Source organism: Polypterus senegalus, chromosome 3 (genome assembly GCF_016835505.1).
Source record: "Polypterus senegalus isolate Bchr_013 chromosome 3, ASM1683550v1, whole genome shotgun sequence".
Classification (NCBI taxonomy): Eukaryota; Metazoa; Chordata; class Cladistia; order Polypteriformes; family Polypteridae; genus Polypterus; species Polypterus senegalus.
This window is the reverse complement of record NC_053156.1, coordinates 270,185,098-270,206,130: the sequence shown is the minus strand read 5'-3', so window position 1 is coordinate 270,206,130 and position 21,033 is coordinate 270,185,098. Positions and strand designations below refer to the sequence as shown.

General features: G+C 40.4%; 1 protein-coding gene across 4 annotated transcripts in view; it reads right to left on the bottom strand.

Moving 5' to 3' along the window:
* Positions 1 to 12,947: 12,947 nt before the first annotated feature.
* foxp4 (forkhead box P4) overlaps positions 12,948 to 21,033 on the bottom strand; it is a 244,257-nt gene continuing 236,171 nt past the window's right edge. For all 4 annotated transcript variants that reach the window (XM_039749164.1, XM_039749167.1, XM_039749166.1 and 1 more), the window contains exon 17: positions 12,948 to 20,910. In XM_039749164.1, coding sequence (XP_039605098.1) covers positions 20,763 to 20,910 — 148 coding nt within the window. In that variant the 3' untranslated portion in view covers positions 12,948 to 20,762. The remainder of the gene's footprint in view (positions 20,911 to 21,033) is intronic.

Genomic DNA, 21,033 nt, shown 5'->3' with positions numbered 1-21,033 from the left:
ACAGCGACTCATGTATCTGTATCGATTAAAGAACCAGAGAGGAATATTACTGATGGCAGAGGCAGGCCCTTAATTAAGGGGTTTATTTATTGTTCAACTGTTTTAATGAAAGTTCCTTTGCTGACCTGTCGGAATGAGGAGCCCCGCAGCTGTGCGTCTACTGGACTGCAGCTGCCGTTTCTCCACATGTGCCGCTTTTCACAGGCACGTCTGGCTGTGTTTTCTTTTCATGCGCGTGGCAGCCTCACAAGACACGGCCTGGGTGTAATAACTAAAAACGCATTTCGCCACATGTTTAGGCCGACTTTGATTGTCTGGACGGCAGCTAGATGCTTGTGGTCTATCGTGAGATTTGATCGCCTCTACCTTCACTAAACGTGAATGCCACTTCTGACATTCCCCAGAAACTCTCATTTAAAAACTGATTACCGTTCCAGAACACATCTGACAAGGAACTTAAACATGCCACAGAGAATTGTCTTCCCAGAGTCTTGAAAGGCTGTCTTCTTAATTGATTCCAGATTGATACAAACAATACCTTCACTCGCTTCGGAAGACTGGCAAGGGAGGTGGGGGCTCTGCAGGCGCCGCGCACAGAAGTGCCGCCAGGAGTCCCAGCTGAATCCGTCCTCGTCAAATAAAACTGCCACTTCCTCCACCGAGCTGCGCCGCTGCTACCTGTTAGGGCTTTACTGGCTCTGAGATTTGAAACAAAGGCCTTGGGCTTAACTCCTTCACGCAGGCTTTACAGAAAATTCCGAGAGGAGACACTGGGAGTGGAGCTGTAAGCCTAGATAGAAGAAACAAAAAAGCTGCCAACTTCTCCAGCATCTCTGACAATAAGCACAGGTGAGGGAAATCGAGTTTGCACAAGGAAGTCAAGGCCATCCTCCCCAGCCATCATGCATGTGGTGACTCTCAAATGCCCTCTGATGACCTCAGGTAGTTCTCATCTCATACCTGAGCTTGCTGGTGGAGACCCCAGTCCTTCACAAGCCTTTACGCCAGTTATGAAAAAGCATGAATGGATTTGGGACAGTAGAGATTCAATGTTCGGTCTCTGTTAGTGTTCTCCTCATGTCTATGTGAGTTCTCCTAAAACCGTAAAGACAATGGGGACTCTACCCACCAGCTGGCTCACACTCACACCCCGATGCTGTTTTCTGCAATGGCCTTAGCGAGTTCGGAAAACGAAAGCATTTTTGATCCACAGCATGTCTGCATCATCTTCCCAATCTACCAAATGATGATTTTAGCACACCACCACCTTTAGGAGCCCCAGGAGGGTCTCCCCCGTGATTCGCATTGGCCTTGGCTGATTGTGGGGGTCCAATGCACATGCTATCATCACCTGAAGGCCAACAGATGTTTAACCCCAGTGCCACGTTTTATTAGATGGCTCTAGTTTCCTCCAGCTTAGCCTTGATTTTCTGGCACGTCCGACACAAATCATAATTTTTCCCTTATGTGTAAAAAGCAAAAAGACACATGCAATGCGATCCTTAAATCTGCCCGGAAATTTGTGTTAATGTGCAATTACGGTATGACACAGTTGCCCAGAACGTGGCTTGTTTTAGGGTGCTCGGTCATCTCAATGTGAGGTTACCTAATTAGTGTCATCAATTTGTGCTTAATGCTAACAGCCCTTGATGATACACATTATTGCAGTTACAGGGGCCAGGGGTTACACCACTCCCTAAGATAGACGACTGCGAAATGGGGATGAGCTGGAGAGGAAATATAAACCAAAGCCAAAGTCGAAACCGGAGATCTGTGCTATCATTTGCTGCTATGAAAATAATAATCAAAAAAATCACAGGAAAGAGGCAAAGCAAAGAATGCAGGGAATCTAAAGCACAAGAACGAATCACACAGTGACGTAAGAGAGTTCTTTGAGGATATCCGCTGTGACAAAGGCACTATATGAGTGCTCAGCCCGACACAGGCAGACATGGGAGGCACAATTATAAAACAAAGAAATGTTTTATTTTTTTCGTCTGTGGGCAACGCCTTCCACATTCCTACAGGCACAACAAAGTCCCAATAAGCACCAAACACAATCACCACAATACTTTTTCTTCTTTATCTCCTCCACTCCTCCCCGGCAAGCTTTGTCTCCCTCCTCCTGACTCTGGCTCCCGGCTCCTTTAACAGCCCATCCGGAAGTGCTCCAGGTGTCTGGCGACCCATCTCCGGCTGCACCTCCAGGTGTGGTGGAAGAACTGACCACTTGGGCCCAGGAACCACTGGTGCGCTCCCTGCAGGCTTGAGCTCCAAAAGGCTGCCATCTAGCGTTCCGGGGGAGGTACTGTCCTGACCAGGCTTGCTCCCCTGGTCCATACAATGAAGAGGTGTCCCAGCTGGACAAGAACCCCGGCCATCTGTGACACTGCAAACTTGTATAAAGATGTGTCTGATGCCAACTGATTGCATTAATTATGGTATTTTTTTTGGATGCACTTTGTAGAAACTGACACCGTGTCATAATGACAATACAAAACGGCACAGCCCATTAAAAAAATAATAATAATTGTAAAATCTGAAACATGCACATGGAATCACAACACCAGGCATGTCTAATATGAACACAGGCTGCTTCTGTGCTGACTTAGATCGGATTTTTTGACTCAATGTGGGCTGTGTTGACATAGGAATCTGATCTTTTCAAATCCGATTTGAGTCACTTCATGTGTAGTCCTAGATCGTATGCAAGTCATGGCCACGCGACATGAATGAGAACGATCAGACTGGAATTTGCCTATACGCATGGGCTGTAGCAATGGAGGAGAGCTACAGCTGTGATAACAGTCGTGGTCCCACCATTGCTGGCTCCTTTATCGTACCCACACATGTCTTGATTAGCTGCGAAAACAGAAAAAAGGCAGCCGTCTGGCTTTGTTCCGACTTCTCGACCAGATCACGTACAGCTGAGAAACTGTTTGCTGTCCTCCAACAACAACAACAACAACATTTATTTATATAGCACATTTTCATACAAACAGTAGCTCAAAGTGCTTTACATATTAAAGAATAGAAAAATGAAAGACACAATTATAAAACAAAATAAATCAACATTAATTAACATCGAATAAGAGTAAGGTTCCAGAGCAAAGTGTGGTGCCTGCTCTAGCCACTAGCATGCCCGTTTGGTCAGTTACAGTAATACGAGTCATCTCTCAACTCGGACTCTTTTTTGATGTCGGTGACATACAAACCCATCAATGTGGACCTGTGTGCCATTTTGGAGGGCAGACGTGTTCACATTACTGTTAGATACAAGTCACTGGCACTTATGAAGGTGAACCGTCAGGTGAAACTGAGCAATGAGGGTTGTAATGCGGTCAAAGTCAACTCAAGTTGGGGAACATGCACTGGTACAGTGTGTTGCTGCACCCACTACATGTTGAAACAACTTGGGATCCCGGTTTGCAACCCCTCAGGCAGATGCATGGTCCAATCCCACCCTCTGGAAATGACCCTCTATTGCCACAGCCAGGTGTTACGTGGGCGACCCCTTGGCCTGGTCCAGCCACTCGGGTCCCCGACAATGAGGATCTTATGAGCCGGATCACCCTCGAGGAAACGTGCCATATGGCTGTAGTGCCGTAACTAGCGCTCCATCACAATGCAGGTAATGTGCCTCATTTGGGACTCCATGAGCAACCGATCATTCGACACAAAGTCAAACTAGCGGTACTCAAGGATTCTCCGGAGAGACAGAGTACCAAAGGGTGTAGCGGTGAAGGCTAAAAAACGTCTGCAATCTGAGAAGCAAAATCAAAAGGACGAGAGCAACACACTATGTTTAAATAGTGCAGTGTGTTGTGCTGTCTTTGTAAATGGTGACCTGTCTACTGTACAAATACATTCATTTGAACCCCAGGTGTCTTCCAAGTCAAAGATATTTCTTCATAATCATGGTATGTATTAATTTGTCACAAGACATTGTACTCTAAAGTGAAGCATATTTTATAAATTAAAAAAAAAAAAACTCCCTAAATACATCCACTTTGAAGTAGCAACATTTTTGATGTAACATTTCTAAGGTATTCTTGTGAGAGCAAAAGTAAACTGGAAACAATACAATACAATAAATGTGGTGCTGTTTCCTTGAGGTAAGGCGACGTTTCTTGCTCACTTCTCTGCTCACAGTGGCACTGTGGGTGGATGGAGTTATGACACCCCAGCCATCACCATCAAAATTTTGCTTATTATCCTACTTTTGCGTCTTCAGTTCTGTTTCTTCAGTGGTTATGTTGTGCCATGGCTTGTAATAACAGACTGATGCACACAAACAACATATGATTATTTTTTTTCCTAAATGGTACTTAATTTTGGTCAATGACACCCTGTATTATTATTTTACAAAGCAGAGTCACGAAAAGATTACATGAAAGTTTCATTGTACTTCATACAAATAACAGAACATCTGCAGTATCACACGGCATTGTGTTTTCAATAAAACCTGCAGGTTTTTGAAAGGCACGTCACACCTCCCATGGAATGTTTGCGTACACACACAATAAAAAAGAGTGAGCAACAGAGCAGATTGAAACGCCACAAACCAATTATCAGAATTTTTTAATGTTGCTGTTGTTGAAGAGGTGGTGATCAAAGAACTGGGGATGGCATTTTTGAGCGAATAAACTCACCGACAACAATTAATCTGCAAAAACTGAAGTGCACAGCCGTACTACTTCTAAAATGGCTGACTCGAGAGCTGCCCCTCCCTACACAGATATCAGAGGATGGTGTGGGGCGGGCTGTTGTGGGTTTCCATGACCTCTGTGATTCACGAACTTCGCTGGACAACCAATTGGATTGCATGTCTTAGGCACCTGGTTTATTGCACTTCAGCCGGATAACTCCTCCCACAACACTAATCATAACCACAGGGCATAACGCGTAATATCACTGAAGTATAATGCAAAGTGGAGACCTCCTCAATGGAGTGGGGCTCTGAGGGTCTGCAGCTTGCCTCTGCTGGGGTTAGTGCTGCTTCAGGAATTGTCAAATTGTTGACAGTCACATGTTGTGATAATTTTCCATATCAATGAGCAGAGAGATGTCCTCATATCAACACCAGTCAGGAGTACAAAAAAGAAAAAAATAACAAAACAACAGCATAAAGAATTGTGTTTAGAAATCCAAATGTGTCCAACTTCTAGTACGCTAGCGAAGGTTACGTCAATTGTCACTACGCTAAAACTAGCAGTTTACTGGGGTAACGATGGAGTAGTGTAATGTGTAATAGCTTTGATGTTAGTTGTCTAACAGATATTATCCGATGTTACTGTACCTAGCTGACACATGGCTGCTTCTTATTTATTAGTGCCTTATAGACCTTGGGAACGCTACACATTGTTAAAGGCTGCTAACGTTAGTCGACATATGAAGTGCTCAGAGTTTAAATTTCATCAACACTCTCAGGTTCTCTGGCTTACTAGTAAGTTAGTTACTGGCTGAATTGTGGAAAAGCAACATACGTACATGTCAATTGTAATGTGCAAAAAGAGCAATCAGCTTAGAGGAGCTTCAAGTGGTTGTTAATTTTATTGGCAGCTGTCATCACTGACCTAGATATTGCCCTACTGAAATCTGCTGTCATGGGAAGGACAAAAGGAAGTTTAAATAAATTCTAAATTCTATGTGATTTAAATATCTTATACGTGTGTGAGTGTATATATATATATATATATATATATAAAGCTTCAGTTTGACCCTCTATTTACTTTTCTTTAAGTAAGTTTATTAAGCATGTTCTATAATAGTGGTAGTTTTTATTTTATTATTAGTAGTAGCATTTTATGTATTATTATTATTAGTACAGGGTGAGGCAGAAAGGACGGACGTCTTTGAAATGGCTAGAACTCACCACTAGGTGGAGTGACAGATGTGCAGTAGGTGGCGTTAGGTTTGCGAAGTCTTAGCATTTATTAATTTTCTTTTTAGTTGAAGCCATGGAGCCATTGACGATAGAACACCGCGGTTTTTGCGTATGACTGTTTTATCAAGAACAGCCAATCTATTACCGCAGTTCAGCGTGAGTTCCGTTGTCATTTCAATATCCACAGAAATAAAGCTGTTCCTGCTCGTAACACTATCCTACGTTGGGTTAAAGCACTTCGTACACGAAGAACACTAATGAACAAAACACCGCCGGGGGCTACACAAACGGCACGTACCCCAGAAAATGTGGAAAGCGTACGACTAGCCCTGCTGTGCAGTCCAAGTCGATCTGCTCGGAAGCATTCTTCTGAACTTGGCCTCGGTAATCGTTCGGTAAGGCGTATTTTGCATTTAGACCTGCATTTCCATCCCTACAAATTGTCAAATGCTATTTCAATAAGAACTCAAATCTTTCAATAAATTTCTTTGTAAGAAAAAAATAACAATTTTGTAAAAAACGTCCGTCCTTTCTGCCTTACCCTGTAGTAGTGGTAGTTGTTTATATTGTCATCATTTTTTATTATTAGTAGTAATGGTAGTGTTCGTAGTAGTTTTAAAACTGTTTTGTTGCCGTTTCACTTGTCACAAGTTGTTAATATGAAGTAACAAAGAGAAACAGCACATTGATACCCTGGACCATTATTATTATTATCATTAATAATAATAATATTTATACCTTCATTTGTCAATAGGTATATCATTGCCATTAAACACTACTGAAGTCAGAATCTATTGGTTGCCCCCTGGATTGCAGCAACCCTTTCAGTTACCAGCTTTTCCAAACTTCAGCTCATCATGACATACTCAGGGTGTTTCACGGCATAACAACACATGAGCAGCTTGACTGTTATCGACATCCACTCAGACTTTGCGCAGAAGCAGTCGTGTGAGGACGTCATAGATGACGTTGTGATATGCGACAAAGAGACTGAAGTAACCCTTAAACATTCGCTTTCACTTTTTGATTGTTTTAAATAAAAAGCATTAAATTTGATGTTAAAAGTTATAGTTAAGTTTGTGATGTGTGCTTCTTTATTTATTAGTTATATATTTATTGTTCAAATGAAAGCTATAAAAATGACTAATGTAGTGGATTCAGGGAGAGGTGAGATGTGGGGGTACAAGAAGGTTCTATTTAGAACCCCAGTTTGGCCAGGGGCAGCACTGGCTGAATCTCACAATAATGTTTTGCTTTCTTTGTAATATGTGTTTAATATCAAAAAGCGGATCAGTACTTGATAAAATACGTGGCTTGAAATGTGGACCTATTCAGTACATTTTAAGGCTTTTCTTTCACAGTGGGGTCCTGGTATTCATAAGCTCTACTATAAAATACAAAACCAGGTTAGTTATTGTTTTAAATTTATAAAATATGCTTCACTTTAGAACACAGTTTCATGTGGCAAAGTAATATATACCATGATTGTGAAGACATAACATTTGACTTAAAAAACACAGAACTTACAGGTGTTATTATGAGTACTCAATTAGACATCTCATGAAGAAGAACTTGGTATCAGGACAGTGCGCCTGAACACTTTCTAGTCAGGAATTTTCTGTACAAGGACTAAGAAATGCAAAATCCAGTAAAACTAACACACAAAAATGTCTTGTCACTGATTAAAGTTCAGCTTACAAAACTAAGTGCCATCCTGAGAAAAGCTGCCATGAGAGTTGAGCAGTTGTCCATACCCAGGGTTTGCTCCTGCCTTACGCCCAGTGCTACCAAGATTAGCACTTGTCCCCATGTAAGCTTGAGCTGGCTACAAACATTTATATTTATTACAATTTATAATAATATGTATGATTGCAAGGTCACTGCTTGTTATGCTGTCGTGTGTTTAAGTGAATGGTCAATTCGGTGCTGGGCAATAAAAAACAAAAAGCGCAGTCCGTCTTTTCTGCAATTTTAGGTTATTCAAATCTACAAATCTATCTATCTGCAAATTATATATACTGTATATATATATATACAGGAGGATTTCTTTTTCCCATTGAGATCTGATGTGTTTTCAAAGTGTTCCTTTAATTTTTTGAGCAGTATATATATATATATATATATATATATATATATATATATATATATATATATAAACTGCTCAAAAAATTAAAGGAACACTTTGAAAACACATCAGATCTCAATGGGAAAAAGAAATCCTCCTGATATCTATACTGATATAGACTGGGTAATGTGTTAGGAACGAAAGGATGCCACATCGTTAGATGGAAATGAAAATGATCAACCTACAGAGCCCTGAATTCAAAGACGCCCCAAAAATCAGAGTGAAAAAATTATGTGGCAGGCTAGTCCATTTTGCCAAAATTTAATTGCAGCAACTCAAAATTGTACGCAGCACTTTGTATGGCCCCTGTGTTCTTGTATACATGCCTGACAACATCGGTGCATGCTTCTAATGAGATGACAGATGGTGTTGTGGGGATCTCCTCCCAGATCTGGACCAGGGCATCACTGAGCTCCTGGACAGTCTGAGGTGCAACCTGGTGGCATTGGATGGACCAAAACATAATGTCCCAGAGGTGTTCTATTGGATTTAGGTCAGGAAAGTGTGGTGGCCAGTCAATGGTATCAATTCCTTCATCCTCCAGGAACTGCCTGCATACTCTCACCACATGATGCCAGGAATTGTCGTGCACCAGGAGCCACTGTACCAGCATAGGGTCTGACAATGGGTCCAAGGATTTCATCCTGATACCTAATGGCAGCCAAGGTGCCTTTGTCAAGCCTGTAGCGGTCTGTGTGACCCTCCGTGGATATGCCTCCCCAGACAATCATTAACCCACCACCAAACTGCTCATGCTGAATGATGTTACAGGCAGCATAATGTTCTCCATGGCTTCTCCAGACCCTTTCACTTCTGTCACGTGCTCAGGGTGAACCTGCTCTCATCTGTAAAAAGCACAGGGCACCAGTGGTGCATCTGCTAATTCTGGTATTCTATGGCGAATGCCAATCGAGCTGCATGCTGCTGGGCAGTGAGCTCAGGGCCCATTAGAGGACATGGGGCCCATGGGTCACCCTCATGAAGTCTTTCTGGTTGTTTGGTCAGAGACATTCACACCAGTGGCCTACTGGAGGTCATTTTGTAGGGCTCTGGCAGTGCTCATCCTGTTCCTCCTTGCCCAAAGGAGCAGATACTGGTCCTGCTGATGGGTTATGGACCTTCTATGGCTCTCTCCAGCTCTCCTAGAGTAAATGCTTGTCTCCTAGAATCTCCTCCATGCCCTTGAGACTGTGCAGGGAGACACGGCAAACCTTCTGGCAATGACATGTATTGATGTGCCATCCTGGAGAAGTTGGACTACCTGTGCAACCTCTGTAGGGTCCAGGTATCACCTCGTGCTACCAATAGTGACACTGACTGTAGCCAAATGCAAAACTAGAGAAGAAACAGTCAGAAAAGATGAGGAGGGAAAAATGTCAGTGGTCTCCACCTGTTAAACCATTCCTGTTTTGGGGGTCATCTCATTGTTGCCCCTCTAGTGCATCTGTTGTTAATTTCATTAACACCACAGCAGCTGAAACTGATTAACAACCCCCTCTGCTACTTAACTGACCAGATTAATATCCCATAAGTTTCATTGACTTGAAGCTATACTCTGATTAAAAAGTGTTCCTTTAATTCTTTTGAGCAGTATATATATATATATGTGAAAGAATGCAACAATCTGTCCAAAGATGAAATATTAAATATTAAATAGCATAGTTCAAAAACAAGAAAATATTATGGGGAGGAAAATTATATAAATATAAAAAAGGAAAAAAAAAACAAAGTAGCAAACAAGCAAATGAGGGTACATCCAAAACACATGAACACATTAGACATACAGAAAAAAATGTCAGCTAAATGTACATAATTTCAAAAGGCCGCCTTTCAGACTCCACTCCTTCCCTGGCTGTTGGACTTGTTGCACATTTTGTTGTTTTGAGTTTTCTTGACGGTTTTCTGATTTTTTTGTCTCTATAATTTTTTCTTGACATTAATCTTTCTTTGTTAACTCAGTTCATCACATTTGTTTTGCTATATTATTGATTGCCTAGCATTTACTGTCATTTCCTATTGATTTTTGCTTAAGATTTCATTATAATTTTTATAACATCATCAGTTCTTGAAAATCTCTGTTTGAAAACATTTTTGGATGAAAAAATGTATGAGATTTTTTCAGCTTTTCAACATTGCACAGATTTTGTTTCTATTTTCTCTCATTTGCTATTTTGATTTTTCATTTTTCCTTCAAAGTGCCTTCTCTTTGGAGACAATATTAAATAAATAACTAAATGCACAAATAAAAGTACTGAGAAATATGACAAATAACATGAAATGTGAGTACAACTAATTAAATGTGTCACAAAATATATTTTTTTTGTTGCTTACTTCTTTAATTATTTCTTCATTTATTTGTTTCAGTGACATAGCGCACAACATGAAATAAGCCATGAAATGAAAACTGTCACTTCCACTCATCACTGTGGAGAGGACGGGCTCTAGCAAATACTGTTTTCTAACTGGTGAATTGTCCACAGAATGGACGTACTCACTTTGCTTGATTTGAGAACTCTGTGGCTCAAGCGCATGCTTGAAGATGTGACAGCATGCAGCTGAAACGAGTGCAAGAAGAAGTTGCCCAGAATTATCATCCCAAATGGCTTTTTTAACTCCATGAGGAATCCGCACGTGAACCGTCTGCTGTAAAAGTGGAATTTGATGGCTTGCACCCTCTCTACTAATGATTTACCAATTAAACACCAGTACTCGCTAGAACCTGTCCTGTCAATTTTGATGAGTTGAAAGTGACAGTTTTCATTTGAGAGCTTATTTAATGTTGTGTGTGGTGTCACTGAAATAAATGAACGAACAAATAATTAAATAATTACTGTCAGTTGTGCGCACTTTGGTAGGCAGCTTAATGGCTCTGGTGATGAATAACCACGTTAATAATGCTTTGTAGGTGTTGTTAAGACCAAAAGAAGTCTTTGTATATGAGCAATAGATGCCTTTTTGCAGTATGTAAACTAAAGCGTTACCCAAATTGACATTTCAGTTTTTAAAAAAAAAAAATATATATATATATATATATACACACACACATATCTTTATATATAATACGCTACTGTGGCTGTCTGTCTGCCTGTCCAAGACTTTAAATTACCTGTGGCTCACAAACCGTTTGACCTATTGACCTGAAATTTGGTACTCTTATACTAAGTGACATCTACTGTCAGCTTTTGGGGTGATTGATGATTGACCTCCAAGGTTATTCATCATTTTATTTTTAATGGTAAAATCAACTCTCGGTAGCGGACGGCCGTGTGGCACATGCATAGGGGAGCTGTTCTCATTCCCTACCACCTTCGCTGTCACTTCCCCTACCTCTTCACATTTTAAATCATTCTTGAGGCAGATTGAAGACTTATGTGCCAGCTTAAGTGAAAAATTAAAGAAAACATAATAAGTAATTGCAACACAAACACTGACTTCATCAGTTTTAACACAAAAAGATGGCTACTAAGAAGAGAAGAAGCGGGGTGGTGAAAAGAAGAGCTGCTCAGGAAGAAGCAAGTACATCAACCTCTGAGCAAACGAATGCTAAACGTACAGAGAAAGAGGATGAAAACTAGGAATGCTCAAGTCAAGTGTATTCACTGCACGTTATTGTACAGTGCGCCAAAACTGGTGTGTATATATATATATATTATATACGTTGTGACAATCATTTATGAGAAAAAAGGGTTGAGGGCTCAATACCAAGCACTGTATACTCATTGTGGAGGATGGCCGGCTGTTTATCCCGGCCAATACCCCCAAGCCGCCAGGTGGAGCCCTCCTTGCAGCATGGAGGTCCCCAGAAGACCAGCAGGGCATCATGGACAATGGAGTTTTTATGCACCGCCCTGCTGGATGCCATGGGGGCCACGAGAGGGAGCTGCAGGGAGGACCGAAGAGTTCTTCATGCCTTATGACCCGGAAGTTCGTCATAGGAAGAGCGACTGGTTTCCGGGGTGAGAAAAGGACTATTTACCCTGACCTGGAAGGAATAAGGACTTGTGGACTGTTGGGCAGGAACACCTCTGGGTCAAAGAGTATAAAAGGATCATGGGAACTCCCAGACAATGAGCTGAGTTGGGAGGCAGGGTGGCTAAGCGTCTGGGAGATTGGAGAATTTGGTTATTGGTGTATTGTTTGTTTATTGGGAATTGTGGAGAGGAGCGTGCTTTGTGCACTTTATTATTATAATAAATCATATTATTGGACTTTTATCTGGTGTCTGATGTGGTGTCTGAGGGTGCAAGGGTGCGAGCAAAACCCTAATCGGTCACATCATGTAGTAGAAAGTATTCTTTCCCCATAACATTTTGCCATTTTTGAATTGTGTTGTTTTATATACATCATTGGAATTGCTCTATTTATTTCTGAATACTGTATGTGCTGTGCTCTATGTATGGATTTTTTGACATGTGTTATTTCTAAACAACTGGTGGTCTTTATCATAGTATTAATCTGGTGAAGCCTGGTCCTCAAATCTGCTTAATGCCAGAAGACCAACCAGCACTGGCAGACATTATGAAGCACCTTCCATTTACTATTACACACATATTTTGGAAAGTTGAGATTCCCTCATCATTGTTGGGCAGCAGTGCAGATATCAAAGCCAGTCTGGAGTTTGGCAAGCTGGCACCACAGACTTTATGGTGGGGGTCTATTTGCATGTAGTACGATTTCACAATTACATAACTCTCTAGACAAAGCTGGCCAAATAATGACAACAGGATAACCGAGCCAGGCCTTTCTTGGACTATGGTTCAGAATGGAATGCCAACCCTGCAAGATTAGTGCCTGCCTCTGAAAGCCCCTGCATCACCTTTGCCATTCAGAGCACTGGCCCTGGGCGCCTTTTGCTTCCCGTCTTGAAAAGTCTAACTATCTGTGACCTCTGAATGTAATCTGTCCTATGAAATGAGGGGACAACATGCTTGTAGAGACAGTGTAATAAGTATTTTATTGCATTTTATAATGCCATTGTCAATAATTAGTACAGAATACATGCAACTAGAACTACTGTACAGTTTTTTGTTTATTGTCTGCATGAACAGACACAAGGAGATTCAGGTTACAAATACACAGATATATGTGTTTTCTTTCTTTCATTCCTTTTTTTAATACAGCATGAAGAAAAATGGCAGTGACTTGGATCAGAGAGGCGTCTCTCCAATGAGGCGAGCCAGCAGCAACATTCTGAGTTCAGTCGCACTCTGCCACTGCTTTGCTTACCTCTCATGACACACAAGCGGTTCTCAAATGTGTACAGAAAAGTCACAAAACAAAAAAAAAAGTCTTTTTTTTTTTCCTTTTTAAACACATTCGAAGAATACAATGAGACAGGAAGTGGTAGTTCTTTGCAACACCTTAAAAAGGATCACCACTGGCAAGAAAATCCATATACATGTGGCAGAGCAAGAGAGGAGCAGTGGGCCCATCCTCTATGGTGCTGGTTGGATTATTAAGTGGAAGCGTCTCTCCAGTATGGAGTCCGTCTGATAGACAAACAAAAAGACAAAAAGAAAAAGTGCTGCTGTAATGTGGGGGCATCTGTGGTCCTCTGATGGCTGTGCCTCCCTTTAAAGCCGTCCCAATATATCCCTGGCTACATGATGCGCAGGATGAGGCGTACATCATATTTCCATATGGAGCCCAGAACAAAACATTCACTTTCCAGTGGACCCTTAGGCAACAACAGTAAAGCTAACACTTCTGGGAAGTCTTTTTTTTTTTTTTGGAATACCAGTGTGCCGCAGTGGTGTCATCCAAATGCAACGTGGAATAAAGTGGTTCTCCAAGCCAGAGGCAGGTGTCCAAAACTACCACTGCCTGCAGAAAGAGTCTTCAAGAGAATGGCAGGGAAAAAAACAAAACAAATGGGATTGGCACCATAACGGACCCACAAAACACCTTAAAACTGCTCCTTCGGAAAAGTGAGAGGGCTACATAGTTTTTTTTCTTTGTTTTCTTCAAATTGTCAAGGTTTGGTCCTGTCTGAGTAAAGTCCTTTTGAGGTATCAAGAAAACTCGTTCATTTTTTTCTTTTACCTTAAAAATGCATAAATGCAGTACAGAGACAAAAAAGTATCAAAATAGACCTAGCTAAGATAAATATACAAACAGGTGTGTTACCTAAACCACTTATCTAACGCTTTTTTCTTTCTTTTCAAGATAATACATTTAATAATAATAAAAAAAAATCGTCCCAGACGCTTTATGAAAAACTATTTAACCATTTTACCTGTTGAACTTAATTTGATAAATACATACACTTTTTCTTTCAGCAAAGCAATGAAGTTTGGGGTGGGGCGGGAGGGGGGCTCAAAGCTTTACAAATGCCAGCCAAAGGCAAAAGTATATATATATATATTTATATATATAAAAAGACAACAAAATAAAAACATAAATGCTCTTGAGAGCTGAGTTAAAGCAATAATGTACATCAGAACAGGAGGGCTGCAAAGTCATTTGTCTACTGTAATCAAGTCACATCACTGTTCCCCCAAACAGGATCATCAGCTCACCTCCAATTTAGAAAACAACTCGGTTAACAGATGTACCTTTTAGAGCACGGGTGAAAGGTCGGTGTCAGAGATGGATCCCTGTTGACACATGCTACTGTCATTTCTTTGTCTTTAGCGGACCTTGGTCTGCACTGGTTTGACTCTTTGGATGAATGCATTTTCCTTTGATTTCAGCCTCCACTGTCCCCTTTTATCATACTGGATTTAGCAATGAACATTACACATGCGCACGCACACACACTCACACACACACAGAAAAGTTTCACACTTTCAACACTGGATCCTTACCATTTAAAACCTGGACTTTTTACCAAATGTCAAATAAAACAGAATTAAACCAGTCAGAAGCATGTCTTAAATCGTTGCCTTGTAATAAATTCAAAAGGTGCATGGTGCTAGTTACTGTCTTAGCATAAAGGAGCTTGGATTACTGGTAGCAGGGAAATGTTGAATGAAAAGTTGCTCAGGATGACAAAGAAATTCAGCAATACCTGAAGGCAACCACTGCCTGGCTTCTTCATATGAACAGTTTAGTGAAGAAGTCAACACACTTGTGTGTAGGAACAAACCTCTGGAGTTTGATATGCATCACTGCCTTACTCTAACAATAACATCCCATAATTTCAGCACTTGTTGCTTTAGAAAGAAATAAAATATGTGTAGTCAAGGGCAAGCATATTTACAGGAAACTGCTCACAACTTTAAGCATATGAACTGGGCACTTTCATTCAGGTTTTTTTTTCTTTCACTTTCAAAAGAAACCTCAGTCATCTAGGGGGTGCAGAACAGGCCCTGTCACCACACTCTGATCTTGAAGAAATAAAGCTTATTTTTCGTTCAGTTGACTCAGATTGTGTTTCAGCAATTTAGATGATACTGTGACAATGTGATGAATGGGCATGGGCAAGAGAAAAAAAATAGAAAGTGACAGACATGATGCTTCTTAGACAGAAGTCTAGAAATAAAAGTAAAAGTAGACTGTTCCACCCAAAAGGCAAAACATTAGTAATAGTGTCATTAGATCAGATACTGTCAAAAGGTGCACACACCAATCTTTTTCACTGTCTGTTTTGCACTACATATACACAGTTGTAAACACACACACACACACACACATACATACTGATCAGTGAAATGTTCACAGGAAATATGCTGTGCTCAACTGGTGAACATGTTCACCAAATGTTTTTAATGGAAACTGGCCAGCTTTGATTAATGTGATGCTTTGCAAGGCCAACATAACATCACAGACCTGTATCAGGCAATGTTGGATGGGGTGGCCCCCCAGGTATGTAATGCTGATTCTAGTAGTGGGCTAAAACTGTGTGTAAAACATAAAAAAAAAATTTGATCACAAAATGGGCATGAAGAAGGAAACTGGAAAAGCGTCAATGTATTTGTGTCTCTGTCTGTGTGAAATATGAAAGCCTGCCCCTTTAGTAGTATTACCAAGAGTGATGTGCAACCAACACAAACCGCAAGCAATAATTAATCCACATGCTTTAGTGTTGTGTTTAGTAGCGAAAAAACCAAAAAACAAAACTAGTATTCAGTTTGAGAAATGTAATATTATATAGGTGCCCAATGCCACAATTGCCAGCAGTTCTGTCTTACAACTCTAATAGGCTAAGTTCCAAATCACTTTCTTTAGATTTTCAACATAGTTAACATATTTCTGAATGGCTTCTCTATCAATGCACAGGTTTCTCCCACATCCCAAATACCGTAAAAGAAAGACTGACTCTAAGGAAAGGCTTCTGCCTCCTATGACACTAAAAATAGAATAAGCAGGTTTAGAGTTTATGTATGTGTGTGTATATATATATATATATATATATATATATATATATATATATACACACACATATGACACAATGAATGTAACTGCCCACACATACAGCATGAATAATATGTACATACTTCAGTACATATGTATTATAAGCACACATGGGAAATAGTGTGATGTCAATACAAGTTCTTGAACTATGCCAGCAAACAACAGCCATGTTCTTTCTTCTAAACAAATCTTAAAGTATTCACGGCATTTTACGGGCTGAAGGCATTACGTGGCAAATCAATCCTCGATCAGCGATGGTGCTGGAAGCAGTACGTATGTGGCTTCCCACCAGGCCATGAAGATATAGATGAGTTTGGATATATGCTGGATCAGTGATGTTAAGTAACTATGCACTTCTAAGTTTTGCATTGCTGTTGCAATCAGTTTACTAACACACACTGAAAGCTATATACATAAATTATCAAATGCACACATAAACACTCTTTAACTTTACTTTAACTAACTGTACAGGGAATAAAATTGAATATTTAATTGTGTATAAAAAAAGACTTGTGAAAAATTAATGATGATGTTTACAACAATATTCTGAAATTATGGGATACAAAGTAGGGAAATAAAAGAATCCCCAAGATATCTGTTTAATAATAGTTCTCATTCCATTATGGCAGGCACTGGGTGATGCAGTCAAAAAGTTTATCCATTTCCACCACATGACATTTTATGCTACTAAGGTACATTAAGAACCTCTTTTTTGACTTGGGTTTGTGAGGAAGGAATTTTACACATCAAAATGAGATATACAGGTATATATATATGTATTTTCCGTATTTAGTGTTTCATTTCAGGCAATTTTTAAAAAAAAAAAATACAAAGTTTAAACATAATACCACAAAAAAGACAGTAAAAACAAACAAAAAAGAGCCATCCTCAAAAAGGCATCCGAACGTGTTGACAGACAAAGCATACTACATAGGTTCAAAGTAAAAACGTTACATTCATGAGACGACATGTTATAATAAGGGACTCAAACATTTCCCTTTCATGAAATACTGCTTCTTTTGGAAGCAGGAGGCTTGCCTTGTGAAGATGGCTCTGCCAGGACTGGTCCCACTACTGAAAGGGTTTCTCCAGTGAGCACAACATTTGACCTCAGCAGTTTCTTGAGAGCCAGCCTTCATTAAAATACAGTAATTAGCAAACAAAATGATGCTTGGATGTAAAAGCTGTTTCCACGTGTTTTGTATGGTAATGGACCACTTAAGGATGATGCAGTCTGTACAGCAATAGCTCAAAATGTCTAATAACAATTATGGAATAATAGTTTTTGGGAAGAGGTAGTACTTTTTCTGTCATTGTTATCAGTTATTTAATACTTCTAGATTTTTGTGTATCAGATGTAGTGTGAGGCTTATGCTTTAATCTAACACTTTAATACATGCTGCATAAACTTGGGAAATAAAATTAATTTGGTATTCAAAACTTAAGGGGAAAAATATATATAAAAAAGTGAAATCAGCGTCACAACAATTGTTTACTCTCTGACATTCTCTTCTGAAGAGGTAGTGTCATTATATTATTACTAACATTGGTTTTTGGATTACTGCAATGGCTTCTATGAACATGCACTCCGTGCGTTTCAGCCACGTGCGTGTAAACTGTAGACACTTTTCCACAAACAAGTCTAATTAAGAAGGTTTTTTGTCTGAAGCAATGCGGCTACTGTCACAGCCTTCCAATTATTATGACACTGTATGTGCATTGTTCTTTCTATCCCCCTTTAGTTTAATTGAAGTTCCAATTAAAACCTACCCGCTACCTTAAGACAGTACACACAGTTCTCTAGGCACAAAGAGATGGCACTCGGTGGACTGGTGTATTTATCAGGTTAAGCACTCCTAAACACTCCAGGCTGATCATTCAAAGAAGTCTCCAGAGTCCCACTTCTGGACACCTTGAAAACAGAGGCCTCTGCCAGTATCAAGGTGTGCCAATGCTAGATTTAGGAGAATCATTCTCCTTCGTTTCTGCTCCACAGCAACTGTTTAAATGGGTAGTCAGACACGACACCCCCAATTTTGCTAGTGTCACCAGTTAATGCGTTGCCTAGCTTCTACAAAGAAAGAAAGAAAGAAAGAAAGAAAGAAAGAAAGAATCTCTTAAGTGCTTTACTGGTCCAAATGGAAAAGAGGGTTGGAAGAGCCTTCTTATCTCTTACATGAACCCTAAAGTCTGTGTTTACAACATTGTTGTAGCCTGAGCAACAAGGATACAGCATTAAGTGCTTTTCTTTTTCTTTTCGAGGAACTGTGAGAGGTCTCTTAATACTGTTTGGATTTTCTTCTTCTGCCTGCTTTTTGGCCTAACCACATCTTTATGCTTCTTAGACAACCGGTAGTGTTTAAGAAACCAAATCATGTCACTTTGGTTTGCAATGCTCTGTACAGTAAGCAAACAAGATACATAAAAAATTATAATAAATACAATTTAAAACCCCCACAAACAGCTGAGGTGTAAAATATTTTTGGAAAACTGAGGGGAAGAATAAAAAAAAGTCAATGAACTAAAAATGGGTTTTTGGTTTCATACATATTTCTTTGGTAACCTGTAAATCAAAGAAAACAAGGAAAAAAAAACTAATAATAAAACAAGACAAATACAGAGTCGGAAAACAGTATTACATTTTGGTACGGTTTCTATAGAAGTGGTATGCTTTTGTGCTCATGGACAAAAGTTTCAAATTTCACTAGCTGTTCCAAAAAGACAATCTCAGTTCACACGGTGAACTCCATGCATGCACGCATACGTACACATACACACACACACATATATATATATTTAAATACGCATAGCGTGTGGTGGAGTCCCCCTAAAGTTTAAACCGGGTACATAGTCAGGGTCTGGACCTTCAGTGGAATGAGGTATCGTGTCATTGTAAGAGGTTTTTTTTTTCTTTTCATTTTTATCCTAAACACCACCCCCACCCCACCCCCCAGTTTTTCTATTTTTTCTTCCATTTAACACAATGCTTTTGCATAAGCACTGACATCAATAAGACAGACAACACACAGAAGGAGCACTGCGAGCAAATGGGACTCAGGGCTCTGGTACAAAACCTGCCGCCTTATTGAAGGAATGGGCCGGTGAGATGGAGAACACCTCTGCGTTCCTCTGCACACCTCTTTGCTGGCTAGCTTATATCTCATGGTGGTTTAAGTGCTGCTTGAAGAAATTTACATTTGGAAATGTGGAGAGAAAAAATTAAAACAAGAAAACAAGATGGATAAGCAGTCGCCATGGGTCTCATAGGTTTAGGTCTCTGAAAGCGGGTGTTGTACATCTTGATGGGAACACAGCAGCAGTGGGGGTTGTACTGAAGAGGTAACTCCGTGCATGTTCTGGTTTTGCTTCTTTACCGGCATGTTAACTTTAGCTTGTGCTTGTAGGTGAAAAAGCAGGCAGCTGACTGGCTACCAAAGAACATCATCCATTAGCTCAGACACAACCACCCTTAAAATATATAGAGATTTGTATGAGGAGACTGGGAATCGACCTTATAATTCAAGATGTACCCACAGCTCTCACCCAGATCCACATGTCTGGCAAAAGAGAGGGAATAAATGTTGTCCTCAGCTCTGGAGCATTATGCATTCATCCCTCCACCTACTGGGATTCCATGGGTGCTTCCAAACAGAACAAATGATGCTGTGAGACCACAGGTATTTCAATAGCACAATGAAGCTGGCTTAAAAATCTGCTCCTCAGACTGGGACTTCAATAGTTCTCCATGCAGTAGAGTTCTCCCTCCCTCTGTCACTCTCTTTCATTTGATGGCCATCTTGGTCCACTCCCCACCTCTCCATTCTTTAATCATTTTGTATCCCCTTCCCCCTTTGGTCCATTATTATTGAAACAGTTTATCTCCCTTGCAGGATGGAGGAGAGATGGGGGTCCTTCTGAAGGAATATTTTTCCTCTCAGCCCTACTACATGGGCTGCACATGAGGTTTGGTGAAATAAAAACATTCAAAAACATTGTAAAAAAAAAAAAAAAAATCAACAAAGAAACAGAAAAAAACTGAAGAGGCAGCATACTGCACACACATGGAGGTGTCACCTCCAAGGGAAAACCTTAATATTTCCAGGGCATGCAGGTGCCAGATAAAATCTGAAAGAGGAATCTAGCACCCTAGGCGCTTCAGGAAGCATTGCAATCAAGTTTTGGTCACTGAACTTCCGACGATATGTAACTGAAGGAAAATACAAGCCCAATGAGGGCCGCTCTGAAGAGTGCCAATGCTTTGTGCAAGTCTGAAGCTCATGAACAGATTGATGGAAGGACTGACTGACCCTGTTGCTGTTTCATTTTTCTTTACAAGACGACAAGGATGCACCAGGCTGGGTGGGAAGGGGAGTGGAGTTGGAAAGGCTGGACACCTTACTCCAGCTCTTCCCCCGGGAGTTCCTCTTCCATGACCCGATCATCACCAGGCATCACCAGAGTTTGGCTCACTGCAGGCATCAGCGACACTGATCTTTTGTCCTCCTCCATCTCTGCTGGCTCCTCTTTAACATGAACTTGGTGCCTAAAAAAAGAATGCCAAGTTGAGTTTGAAACTGTCTAGTAGTGCCAGTGGGTACTAGCAAGGATTCGTAATGAGCTCCCTATGTACGTAGACGTGAATTTAAGATCCAGCTGGGTTGTTCTG